Here is a 14,029-nt window from a genome sequence, read left to right as displayed (position 1 = left end):
TTAGCTGGCTCTGATTGTTTCCTGTCTTGTAGCTTAAAACCCTGGCTGATTCCTGCCTGGGGAAATCCTTTGTTGGGAGGTGTTAGCTGGCCCTGATTTTTTTTCCTGTCTTGTAGCTTCAAACCCTGGCTGATTTCTGCCTGGGGGAATCCTTTGTTCGGAGATGTTAGCTGGCCCTGATTGTTTCCTGTGTTGTAGCTTCAAAGCCTGGCTGATTCCTACCTGGGAAATCCTTTGTTGGGAGGTGTTAGCTGGCCCTGATTGCTTCCTGTCTGCAATTCACTTGTTTTCAGAATGTTGTTCTTTATTTGCTGTCCTGGTATTAGAGTTTTTTAGTGCTTGGAGCCAGGTTTAGCAGGTTTTGTGGGAGCCAGTGGGAGTTTTGTGGGAGGGCGCTAAGTGGAGCCGGAGCAGCCAGGGCGAGGGAGAAGGAAAGCACTTGGCACCCTGGCCTTGTCACAGAAACATCCTCACACGCGAGTGCTTGGTGGCCAGGCCCAGCTCTCAGTGCAGAGCAGCAGCGCCACCTACCCCTGTCGTCCTCCTCCTCCCTCTTCTGCCTCCTCCTCCATGCTCTCGTTTGGGCCTGGGCACTGAAGGACTTGCCTGACCTGGCCGAGTATGCCTCAATCAACCGGGCCGAGCAGCAATGCCGCCTCTCTTGTCATTGTCCTCCTCCCTCCTCCGCCTCTGTTCTGGGCCTGGAGGACTTGCCCGTCCTGGCCGAGTATGCCTATATCAACCAGGCCCTGCCAGAGATGCCCAAGGGCATGGAGAAGGAAGAAGAGTCGGTAGGTGAGAGATAATCAAACCCCTCCCTGCACCATCACAGCCTCTGAGTAGGCATGATATGGCCACTATTCCCCCCCCCAGTAGTATGTCTTTGTTGTTTTTTCCCTTTTTTGCATGCTGGAGGCAGATGGGGTAAGTGGGAGATTTTTTGTTTGATGGTCACTTCTTGGCTAGTGATTAGTTTTGTGTCCAAATTTGGTATGATTTGGCCCAGTGGCTTTGTTGTTAACTCGGTCCTACAAACGAACAGTACATTTATATACATACATATATATATATATATATATATATATATATATATATATATAGAGAGAGAGAGAGAGAGAGAGAGAGAGAGAGAGAGCGCTTTTAACTATACTCAAAGTAAACCTTCTAGGGCCGGGCTGTGGCGCAGGCTGGAAAGCAAGCCAGCTGCAACAAATCACTCTGATCAAGAGGTCATGAGTTCGAGGCCAGCCCGTGCCTACGTCTTGTCTCTGTCTCTGTTCTATGTTATGGCATTGAATGTTTGCCTTTATGTGTGCAATGTGATCCGCCCTGAGTCCCCTTCGGGGTGAGAAGGGCAGAATATAAATGCTGTAAATAAATAATAAAATAATAGTCATTTCTAGTAGATATGCTACCTCCCTTGGGCACCTTTAGTAACTAGCTTGCAAAAAAAAAGACAAGAGGCAAGAAATGGACATGTATTTATAGACACTGTAAAGTTCAGAAGTCATTAATATTTTCACTGAAAAATATCCCTAAAAGACAAATGTATATGATATTCCTCAGAGACACACTGTCATGCACCATGCTTTTTCATTAGTCCACTGCATTTAATTTGCAAACTATTCAATTTCCCTGGAAAGACAAACATCTTAAAATATTTGCTTTCAATGAAAACATCCCAAAAATGTAAGAGCTTGAAATCTAAGAAGATGGTCCAGGCAGATTAACAATGCTCACTGTAACATTGCCAGTAGTCTTTTCATATCCCCTTACCACTCCCTGAAGAGCTAGGCAAGTAATTGCTTTTCAGTGAAATTGACATATACGTATACATTGCCACACACAACTCACAAGAAATGCAATGTCAATATTTATGAAGGTATGACCTTCTCCCATATCATAGTGTATTTTGGTAAGGGTTCATTATGATTACATTTCTTGTTCACTGTGATTATATTTTCCCCGGCTGGAAAATGATATTTTTTGCTGTTTAGATAAATGCTTTTACCCCCACTAGGTCTTTTTGCGGGGGGTGAGGTGGGGGTCATTTTTGTCTAACTTTTGTGATAGTTTCTCATCTTTCTCCACACTTATATGAAACCAAAGTGCCCAGAACTACCAAAAACAGGATCCTATCTGATTAGTGGTTGAATCATATGGTTATTTGGAAAGTTCTGGACATCAACTAGATAAAGATGGAGATCCTCAAGGCCCCAAGCATTTGAGCTGATGTGTGTGAGGCTTTGGTTGTTACAGTGGCAAGCAAAATCAGAAAGCTAGTTAATGCTGCCAGACAGTGACATAATTAATGAGCTTTTATCATTAATATTTGTACTTGTGATGTATTTTAACAACTTTCAAAACCCCTACTTGATCCCTGCATTGTAGTTTGTTTTCAATTTATCGATTCTCATGGAGTTGCTGACACACGATGTGTCAACATACTGATGTCCGTGTGTAAATTTAAATAATTTACAGCTGCTAACATTAAATGTGTAAAGAAATATGTGGCCAAAAAGTCCAGTAATTAGCCCTGACCAGAATGAAACCATTGAATCAACAGAACCAAACCGCTGAACTATTCTGTTCCCGAAGTCTTCTATCTGCAATAAAAGGCAACTCTTTTGTTGTGAATTTATGGAGCCCCGGTGGCGAAGTGCGTTAAAGTGCTGAGCTGCTGAACTTGCAGACCGAAAGGTCCCAGGTTCAAACCCCGGGAGCGGGGGGAGCGGCCGCTGTTAGCTCCAGCGGCTGCCAACCTAGCAGTTCGAAAACATGCCAATGTGAGTAGATCAATAGGTACCGCTCCGGCGGGAAGGTAACGACGCTCCATGCAGTCATGCCGGCCACATGACCTTGGAGGTGTCTATGGACAACGCCGGCTCTTTGGCTTAGAAATGGAGATGAGCACCAACCCCCAGTTAGACATGACTGGACTAGTCTCCAGGGCAGTAGAAAACAATCATGCTCCCTCCTCCCTATGACTTCCCCTCACATATTTATACATAGCTATCATGTCTTCTCTCAGCCTTCTCTTCTGCAGGCTAAACATGCCTAGTTCTTTAAGCCGTTCCTCACAGGGTTTGTTCACCAGACCCTTGATCATTTTGGTCATCCTCCTCTGGATGCTTTCCAGCTTGTCAACATCTCCCTTCAATTGCGGTGCCCAGAATTGGACACAGTATTCCAGGTGTGGTCTGACCAAGGCAGAATAGAGAAGGAGCATGACTTCCCTGGATCTAGATGCTATACCCCTATTTATGCAGTCCAAAATCCCACTGGCTTTTTTAGCAGCTGCATCACATGGTTGGCTCATGTTTAACTTGTTGTCCACAAGGACTCCAAGATCTTTTTCACATGTACTGTTGTCGAGCCAGGCGTCCCCCATTCTGTATCTTTGCACTCCATTTTTTCCATTAGTTTCAGCTTTAAAACCTAGCCTTTTGAGGGGAAGAGAGATGGTAAAAAAAAAATCTTATGGCACTAAAATGAATCCAGGTTTTGCTGGAATTTGGGGCAGAACATATGACAGTTGAGAGTGTACCATCTTGTTTATATCGCTGTCAAATGAGCTCTACTTTTAGGCAAAGATTGGTTGCATCAGATATAGTCTGTAGTAGTAATAAGTGCACCTGGATAGTATCAAGATATCAAATGGGGTGGTGATGGCATTCACTAGACAGTCTTGATTCTTTTTTGTGTGATAGAGAACATACAGAATCAACGACATATTTTTGGAGGGGGGGGGGATTAGTTTTTCTAAGTTGGTCAAACTTCCTCAGAAAAAATAAAGAGGGAAATATCTGGAAGATAGCTTTTTGTATATAGGAAAAACATGGATCGTGGTTCTAATTACAACAAAATTTGAACGTTGTCATTCACTTTGGCTTCACAAAATGGAGGTGCAATCAGGGGATATTTTCGATGATATATTTTCCCGTAAGGGGTGTGGGGGAGGTAGTGGAGACCCTAAAAACTGTTTTGTAGACCACATGTAATCTGAGCAACATCTTCTCCACTCATGCTCCACTACAGTACATAAATACCTAAAGTCAGCTGTAATCTTATATTTCACCAACAGCTTTACTGGACCTCAATCAAAGGACACAGCTCATTGAAAGGAAATATATTTTCTTTGAAAAGTAGGTAGAAGACCTAAGGTAATAAAAGCAAGAATGACCTGGATCTTTGATCATACTGACTTTGTATGGAGACCTTCTTTCCACTTGGCTGCTTTGCTTATGTATTATGTATACACTAATTTCAATGCATTCAAAAGTATTCAGAGGAAAGCTTCAGAATGCTGTGGTAACGTGATCACAAGTAACAAAGATTAAAAAAAAACTCTGTGTTTTTAGGTCATTCTTGAATTTCGGCTCCCCACCCTTTGATATTGTTATAGAAAAGAGATCAGAAATTATAAATGTGTAGACATGCTGAAAAATTAGTATATCCAACTTCTGCATGCTGCAAAACTGATATGACATGGCTTGAACTGGTACATTTAATAGCAGTGGAAGGAGGAGACGTCAGTATACATTGACTCCAATACATATAACTCCTGGCAATTGGTTTAGCATGATTTATTTTAGATTCTGAATACTTTCTGAAATGACAAAAAATCATTTTGGAAGGATGGTTTGCTTAAGGAATGAATAGCTACAGCTTCTGTTTGGTGCTGCATGTTTTCACTGTTGCTTTAATAGTTCTTCTAAAATCAACTTCTGAATTAGTTTCAAAACGGTGATTCTTGCTAGTAGGAGAAACAACAAACATTTACCTTCTACTCTCCAGAGGACGCCCATCGCTAGAAATACTGCGTGGAATGTTTGCTGTCCGTTCTGGAAGAGACATTTTCCCTTCGCCTTTCCCTGAGGCAATCCTTGTGGGAACTGGACTTTGCATCTGTGATGGCATTTGTTGTCCATGCGACCCCTGTCCCTTATTAGCATTTCGCTGCCATTTGTTGTTATTTCTGAAAGGGAACTTCAGCTCATATGGAACTGCACTATCGTTCATTTTGTATTCCATCACGGGCAAGCGATGAGTTTCTGAAAAACTTCTGAAATATAAGAAAGGAAGGTAAGGTAACAGGGAACTCTAGAAGGAAAGTTTTTCATACTACTTCATACTCTCACCACTTCTGAATATGAACAAATCTGGTGAATCATACAATTTCTTAAAATTGCTGCTCTGTGTCCCCTTCGGGTGACAAGGGCAGGATATAAATATAGTAAATAAATAAATTAAAACTTTCTCAAAACATAGTTCTAATTTATATGCTAATTTAATATTTTTGAAATAATAATCTGGTCATGTATAAATTGCATTCCTGATCTTTAAAAGTCTACATTTTCCACCACAAAAACTAATTCAATCAACTTATGTTTGAGAAAACATGCTAAGGATTGCATTATAAGCCATTATTTTTTTTTTGAGATTCTGTAAGCCAAACTACATTTACAGGATAATCTCACAAGTGGAGGGATGTGTCTTGGAAATCTTTTCCTGAAAATCTTAGAAAATTGGTTCTGGAGACTGATTCTTTGGAGAAAGATTTTTCAGAATACAGGAAGTGCTAAAGGGAAATTGCACTAAGTTGTTCTGCCAATGTAGACCTTGAGACATTTTAATCCTTAAAATAATTTGAAATAAATATATAAAGTAGGTAAGTTGTTTTCTTTCTACATGTAGTGGGAGGGCTACACTGGATTGAAGGTTTTTCTGTAAACAAAATAAGATTTTGTTTTCAATGCAACTTCTCTGGACCAAAGCCAAAATAATGCTATACATATTTACATAAACATTATGACCCATTATTCAGTTCACCTTACTTCCAAAACACTTGAGTACAGAACTGCAGCCTATGTAACATACTCCAGTTTTAGAGAGAAACTGAATATATGGTAATTAACAAAAGGACTTTTTCATCTCACTATTGCACTTACTTGAGGAGTATGTCAAATAAAAGGATTTTGACAAAATAGGAGCAACTGGTGAAATAGGTTGAGGTATCAGTGATGTGACACAGCACTACTGTCATGTGGTTCTGACAGAAATATTAATAACCTAAAGGGGCATACCAACCTCTTCTGAAGTCTATCTTATTGTCCAAATTAATGTAATTGAAAATTGACTTTTTATATAAAGCAGACTAACTCAGATAACCAGATATCCCAGCATTCTGCTGCGGAGGTTGCAGGTAGGATTTTGGAGGAATTGTGACTTTTAAATATAATTTTAATTGTATTCATTACATTTTAACTGTATTTTAACCTAAATACACACAGTACTATTTTATTTTATTTTATTTTAATTTGCTTTGTTTTAAACTGTGACCAGATTGTGTGGCTGTTAACCTCCTTGAATTCCCATGGGGAGAAAGGTGAATAAATAAATAAAATAATAATAACAATACTCTAGTACAAGCTTTCAGAATGTAAAATATGCATTATATGTCTCTGAACTGGAAATTAATTTTTATAGATAGATTGCTATTGGTTTGAAGTGGTTGCAGTGCTACTGTATGGAGGTATGATGAACAAAGTCAACAGCAGATACTAACTGATCCATTGCTCCACCCTTCATACCTTCGTGGGGTACAATCTTCATGAGGCGGGATAATGACAACTTTCACAGTAACAGAAGTTCGTAGGAGATCTATCATTTGCTCATGACTTAGAGTAGCTACAGCCACTGTGCAAATTTCCACTAATCTGCTCCCTTGCCGTAATCCAGCCTGCCAAGCATAGCCATAGGGTTCAACATCAGCTACAATGCCTTCATAGTTCACATGGAAACCGAGTTGGCCTAATCCATTTCGACGTAAAGTCATTTCCACCGACTCGCAGCCCTTTGTCACAAGCTGGAAATGGGGGGGGGGGGGGAGAGAGAGAGAGAGAGAATTTGGGAGTACAATTGAAATAGTTTAGTATAATGAATCATATTCAGGAAAAGATAAATAAATGAGATAGCTTTTAACAATAAAGCATGAAGCAAGACGAGAAAATGAGACCCCTAATTTCTACAGCTATTGTTACATTTAGATTCAGTGTAACTAATTTCCTCAGCAGTTTGTTTTTATATATATGATCAGCTGTACTCCAAAAAAACTTCCTTAAAGTGTTACATTACAGACACATTAAGGTAAGCAATATATATTGAATACTCAGGGAGGAGTTTCATATCCTTGTTTCATACGAAAGACACATTATTTTGTCTATTTCTATCCTTTTTCCAAATGGATCCTGCTAATGATATTTTTAAATGCAATCAACAGAAAATGCAACTTTCTTTTCATGGTCTCAATAATGTTATTTTTTTATGATGTTCACAAGAACTTTTCTTACAACAATCTCTAGGAATATAGTTAACATTAATATTATAATATTTAATGGTTTCACTAAAGAAGTAATAGTCAACAAATATTTCCTTGCCCTAGTCTTTTTACAACTTCAGGTAGGTGAGAATTTGACTAAAAAATTATGCTCTTGATATAACAAACACAATGACAATGCAAATAGTAGATTTTATTTCAGTAGTCTACAATTGGAATCCAAACATGCATCCAACCCAGTTTTTAATTTACTCAGTCCTGAAGTTGAGAGAGTGAAAAAAAATAGAGGAGGGGAGAAAGATCTCTAACCTCTAGCCTTTTGACAATGTCTTTGATATCTTCATGGTTTTTGAAACTTTCCACAAAAACACATTCACCCCTTTCATAGAAAATTTTGACACTTGTGTTTGTTGATGTCCAGCCTATTACATCTCGGCAGGAACAATTGAACACAACACTCTTTGTATCATGTTCAATGATAACAACAAATTCATTAGAAATGCCAAGGAGAGCATCTATATCCATGCCCTTGCTATAGTCTTTAGCACGGAGACTCCAAATAACGGCACCAGAACTGTGGAGTTCTACTCCTGGAGGAGGCTTGGATTTTTCCTTCTTCTTAGAGGCTAATGAGATGAAAGGAAATTTTCCAGAAGGATCAATTGGTGTATTTGTGACATTCTTTTCTGCCAAATCTTTCAAGTATTCCTGACGGGTTCGGGTGGCCATGGCACGGAACTTCTCTGATTTATGGGCTGCACTCTCAGCATTGATCACTTTGGCTAGTAAAAAGTCCCTGAATACATTTGATTTGGGGAACGTGATGCCTTTAGGTATTGGTGGTCCAAAAGATGGTACATCTCTGGATCTTGTAACAGCAACGCTACAAAGTTGAAAGAAAACATGACTTAACATTATTGTTTACTGAACAGAAAGAAATAATCTTTAAGGATGCCATATGCCATTATTCATAAATTACACAAGTTTGTTCTTCAGCAGGAGCTTATTAATCAATAAACCATTTACTTATAATCTTTGAAAATGTAATTGAACTCATGCTCCTTCAGTTAGAAAGCTTATCTAAAGATCTGGTGTGATAACTGTATGGGAAAACGACAATAATATACATTCAAATATATAATAACTAACTTAAAAACAAGGAAAAGAAAACACAAACATTAAAAACAAACAGTTAAATTATAACAATTACAATAACCTTTAAAATCAGCTTACAGGTCAAAAATGTGACTAACAAAAGCATTTTTGCCTATGAAAGGTCGTCAAAGGTCATCACCTATCAGGCCTCTCTTGGCCATAGAAAAGAACTATAATAGAATAGGAGCTGACGTACACAAGGAGAGGTAGCCAGAGGAAAAAATGCAGAATTAACTGATTGAAGGAAAGATTAACAGAACAGCATTGACAAGATAAGATGTGGCTACGTATGGCCTCATTTTCATATATACACAGTCTAGTTGCTTGTTAATCCAGCAATTGCATATATTTCTCACAAACTATTTTAAAATAGTTTATAGCAGTGAAGTTTTAAGTCTCTAGTTATCTTGCAATCTTCTATATGAACCTTGGATTCCAGGTTTGATGTGATCTCTTTGCAACTGATTAGTTAAATAAGAAAACCAGGGTGGCATGTACTAGCTGTCCGAAGGAGAACAGAAAACACAGCCTTCGCCTCTTCAATCCAGGTCAAAGGTCTTGTCTCAAACAATAGTGCAATTGCTTCTTTGGGATTTTCTGCCTCTAATTCTCTATCAACTTCACATGAGAAACAAATGACTCACATAAGCTATCAACAGCAATTTGGTTGTATGGACATTTCTCAAGTGAATGGTTGCTACTAGAGGGCAATTCAAACCCTTTCTGACAGACAAAGGGTGGTCTGGAAGTGTTTGTTGGCTGCAAAACCAGTCTTGGGTCTGCACTCTGTGAAATGTATCATTTCCAGTAATAGGAAGCAACTGCCATGAAGATGGTGCATATTGTTCTTAGGCTTTCATCCTGCCTTTCAACTTTCTGAACTTTAATTTTTCAAATTTAACTTTAAAAATACAATTAACTCATGCAGTCCGGTACAAAATTCACTATGGCTGGATTTTAAGTCCAGTGGGCCCCTGATGTCCAAGACCTCCCATGGATATCAAAATCCATGGATAGTCAAGTCCCATTATATACAATGGTATAGTAAAATGGTGTCCCTTATAAGAATTGGCAATAGCAAGCTTTCAGTTTTGGGTGATTTTTATGGTGGTGAATATATTTTACGTTATGGGTTATTGAATATGTGGATAAAGAGGACACACATGCTATCATTCCCCCATGCTCCATGGTTTTCAATCTGCCAAGTGCTTGATTTAATTGTACCCAAAATTATTTTACTAAAAATTATCAACACATTTTATAAACGTCTGCCCATACAGACCTGCTACTATGAGCTAACAGTTACACCAGGAACCCTACCTGTAACAGACATTATCAGTGCAAGGATTGTGCACTCGAACAATAACAAAGACGTGCTGAAAATGAGAACGAATATTCTTTGGGCTGAATGGTTCTGCTCCAGGTTCTTGGAAAACGATGGTTACAATATCATTTCCAATATGTCGTTTTCTTAACAGCTGTGTGGTAAAGAGAAGACTTTTGAGAAATCAGGTTCACATTGTATTATTCTTACATCATATCATTCATTATTACAGTTAATGTTTTTAAATTTCATAACAAATCATTGACTATTTTTCCATTCAAAAGCTGTTCCAGCATTAACACACAACATATCTGAACAAATAAATGAGAAATTTGCCAATATCTGACATGCTGAAGCAAACTCTTGGAACTCCAGCTACCATAACAACAGGTTCAGATCTATTTTCATATAAAGAATTATCTTGCTATTTTTATATTTATATTTTTATAGCGTTTCTATTTTCTTTCAGTCATTATAAAATGCTAGAGGTACTAACCTAGATAATAATCTTCACTATATTGAAAAAAGTATGTTCTTATTTAACAAAGGCACTATCAAGAATTAAATTATTTTTTTTACTTTCCCATCAACCTTGTATTTGTTTCAAATAAGTCTCCTATGGGAATGAGAAATCCAAATATTCTTATAATGATTAACATTAGGTATAGTAGCTGAGATAAGTAGCAACTGTGACTCAAACTAGTTACATTTTAAATGAACATACAAGCTTTGAGCAAATCATGGTAATTTCATAAATTAATAATAGTTATAATTCTACTGTTCAAAAACACAGATACAGATTCCAATGTAGGTTACCTGTTTGGTTCTGATACTTATGCAATTTTTTAACATGCCATTGCACCTCAAAATAAATGAAGAAGGAACTAAGACAAGTGTCACTGCAGGGAAAAAAATACAGTACAGCATTCCTCTAGAGCAAAAGTGGACAACTGCCAGAGGTTCAAGGGTTTCACTGGCCTATGGTGGACCACGGCTTCAATGCTCTGTAGTAGGCAGGGGAGTAATTTCACCATTGTCTTGGTTTCCCTTAGGCTGTTTCTACAACAGGAAGTGATATGGAAGTTCCTGTTAGTAGAAAATGCCTCTACTGAATATAAAAAGGTTTCTCCTGCCTAGGATGAAAGCAAAATTGTATTTAGAGGGCAACAGGCACCATTTAGGTAAAAAATATTTTTGAAGGAAACTGGGGTACAGACACAAAAATGGTTCTGGAGAACTTAAGTGGCTCCTAAACCAAACTAGAGTTAAGGAGAAGAGGAAGTGTATTTGCAAGTGCAAGATCAGGAACTTGCATTGCCCATCTTAAAATGTCTACATCTATAGTGCAAAGCCCCTGTCCCAATGAGCATGTATGGGTCAGCAGAGCACACATTCCTCAATTGGTTTTGCCATGTGGTATGGTTTACATCTACACATGCTGATGCATTTTATAGACCTCTATTTCGAAGTATCACCAATTTTGCCTATCCCTGGAGTAATTATTACCTATAGATTTTTTGTTTAACTCTGTGTAAAGTACTACGGCAAATGTTAATTAACCATAATTTATAACTGAGGCTTCTTAACAATCTATAACTTAATCACGGTTTTCTTCAACTTAAGACATAATGTAAAACTCTGGTTAGTTTAAAACTTGAAATAGATAATTCCCATCCCCAATTCATGGCTGCAGCAAAGGAGGTGATAGGTAAAGGAGTGTAAGAGTTTAAAGCTTGCTTTTGTTCATTCCCATGGTGCTAAAACATGGTTAAGCATTATGCCTGGAAACAGCAAATCAAATTCTGTACATATTGAAAGTGGATCCTACCTGTTGCTTGTTGTTAGGTGTGTATGGCAGCATGGTGGAAACATGGAACATGATTTCATAGTCCTTGTAAGTTGTATAAAGAGAATGAGTTCCAGTTGAATCGGCTGCAATTAAAATAATATAAGAAGAAAAATCAAATTTATCCTTGCAATTTACATTATGTCATCTTAAAGTTGCATGGATATGGATCAGATGCATTCTGAGCCCTGCTACATGCACAATGGAGGACCTTCTAACAGCAACACCGGAGGCATTCCAAGTGGCCAGCTACTGGGCAAAAGACATTTAGTATTAATGCCAAGTTTTTTTTTCTTTAAAAAATTTCTATGTTTGCAAATTTATTACAACTTGTACCCCCGGTTCACTTCTGACACAAGAAATAAATAACATCCAGAAACCCAGTCAGCATAGTTGAGGACCAGCTATTCAGATATCCATTAAGAAGAAATGTGGAGGACCAATAACATAGGGTTATTTTCCTCCGATTTCTATGAATTCAAGGACGAAGTACTTATGAATTCTAACTGCATATGGACAATGAGAAAACTATATGTTACATGTTTGAACAAAGTACAAGGGTTATTTCTAAACCATTGTGTTGATTTATAGTAAAGAAAAATGTTTAACACGGGGGGGGGGGGAGAGTAAGAAAAGTGTTAGGCTCAGAAAGATTGTGGCATTTTTTGAAAATTATTATAACATTTCTAACATAGGAATTTTGGTCTAAAATTGTGTTTCAAACTCATACCTTTAATATAGGCATAATTTTGAGTATTGATATTTTTTTAAAACTCTGTTGTTTAACACTTCACTGTTTAAAGCATGTGTGTGAAATTTAACTACATGAAACTTAATATTAGACCAAGAATTAAAAGAATTACATAAATAGAGTAAATTGTTCTAAACTTATTGGTTTATGGGGCCTTATTTTTTTTTGCTTTTGCATAATACTATATATTACAGGAAAAGGCCCAGACTTGTTAATTTAAAGCTTCTATTAAGTATCTCAGAAAACTGGGATGAAATTACCTTTCCTTAAGATACTGACTTTGTTATTAAGTCAGAGGAATGTAAACCGAATTAGCCAATACCATAACTTCATATAAAGCAGATAGTGAATTTGCCAGACACCAAACAGGACACATTAAACAAGATACACTCATTAAAGTAATTATCTTGTGAAAAAGGGAGCAAAGATTTTTTCATTGGGTCCATGTTTTTACCTAAAACAAAGTTCACATGTGTGTGCTTGTATGTTTTCAGGTCACTCACTGATTTATGGCAACCCCATGAATGTCATAAAACGTTCTTAGGCAAGACTTATGCAGAGGAAGTTTTTTTCTTCTGAAACATAGCCAACAACACATATTCCTTGGCAATTTCCATTCGAATACTAGCCAGGGCTATCCCTACTAAGCTTCCACAATCGCACCTGGTGCCTCCAGGATTTAGGCCCCTTAAAGTTCAATTTTGCAAATTAATGGCTTTGCAAAATTAGATCAACATACTAACTTGAAATTTGGGATTATCTAACAAGTATGCACATGCTTTTACTGTCAACAGTCATTTTCAAAAGCAGTGCACAAATAATAACTTTTAAAATCCCACAAATTGAGTACCTATCACACATGTTAATACAATTTGTATGTGTATTCCCTATATACATTTTTCTGCTGTTCATATAGTAATTTAAAAAAATCAATAGTTCTTATTAAATAGTTCAAAAGTGAATAAATTAGGTACACTGGGGTTTTAAAAACAAATCCTATTTCAGAAAAAGCTAGGAAAAAAGCTTTTCAACAATCACCTGAAGAATGAACAGTATTTCCCTTTTCCCCCTTCCCACTCTGCTAAATATTTTCTTGCATAAGACCCCAAATGTAGCAAGAGAAAAAGCAAATTCAAAGGCACTGACTAGGGATACAGAAAGGTCATTTTAATTGAAAAGAAATACAGTAATTTCAATTTTGCACTTTTGATTTTGACATTAGAGTTGCTAAATATATACAATCAGGTTTTAATATTCTACACTATTTCATGTTTAATAGTTTCTCTCTACATTGCTTATAGTTAAGTCATTGGCAATAGCAAAACCATGGCAACAGGAAATTCATTGCACTGTTTGCAAATGCTTTTCTACTTTCCCAGCACATTCTTTATTTTAATTTCCTAAACCACAAATGACATAACTGTGGACCTCAATATGTATGGGTCAATCTAAGCAACACACAAAGAAAGGCTACAGGTGTGGGATTTTTAAAAACAAGAACTTCACAGGGAGGTATTTATTGCATGTTAAATGTCAGTTTTAAAAGTTACTTCATTTTACCTTTTTCTAAAGTGTTTTGTATTTCGGTTTCTCGTTTCAAGATCTTGGCAAAAA

General features: G+C 37.3%; 1 protein-coding gene across 5 annotated transcripts in view; it reads right to left on the bottom strand.

The window, feature by feature from the left end:
* The window catches only part of sipa1l1 (signal induced proliferation associated 1 like 1), a 197,508-nt gene that overhangs the window by 51,393 nt on the left and 132,086 nt on the right, over window positions 1–14,029 (bottom strand). For all 5 annotated transcript variants that reach the window (XM_008103800.3, XM_016991867.2, XM_003214519.4 and 2 more), the window contains 5 exons: window positions 11,647–11,750; window positions 9,815–9,972; window positions 7,649–8,222; window positions 6,594–6,868; window positions 4,784–5,065 (listed from right to left, as the gene is read on the bottom strand). In XM_008103800.3, the coding sequence (XP_008102007.2) occupies window positions 4,784–5,065; window positions 6,594–6,868; window positions 7,649–8,222; window positions 9,815–9,972; window positions 11,647–11,750 (1,393 nt within the window). The remainder of the gene's footprint in view (window positions 1–4,783; window positions 5,066–6,593; window positions 6,869–7,648; window positions 8,223–9,814; window positions 9,973–11,646; window positions 11,751–14,029) is intronic.

This window comes from Anolis carolinensis, chromosome 1 (genome assembly GCF_035594765.1).
Source record: "Anolis carolinensis isolate JA03-04 chromosome 1, rAnoCar3.1.pri, whole genome shotgun sequence".
In the NCBI taxonomy this organism is placed as follows: domain Eukaryota; kingdom Metazoa; phylum Chordata; class Lepidosauria; order Squamata; family Dactyloidae; genus Anolis; species Anolis carolinensis.
Note: the sequence above shows the minus strand (reverse complement) of the source record. Positions and strands in the feature narration are given on the sequence as shown.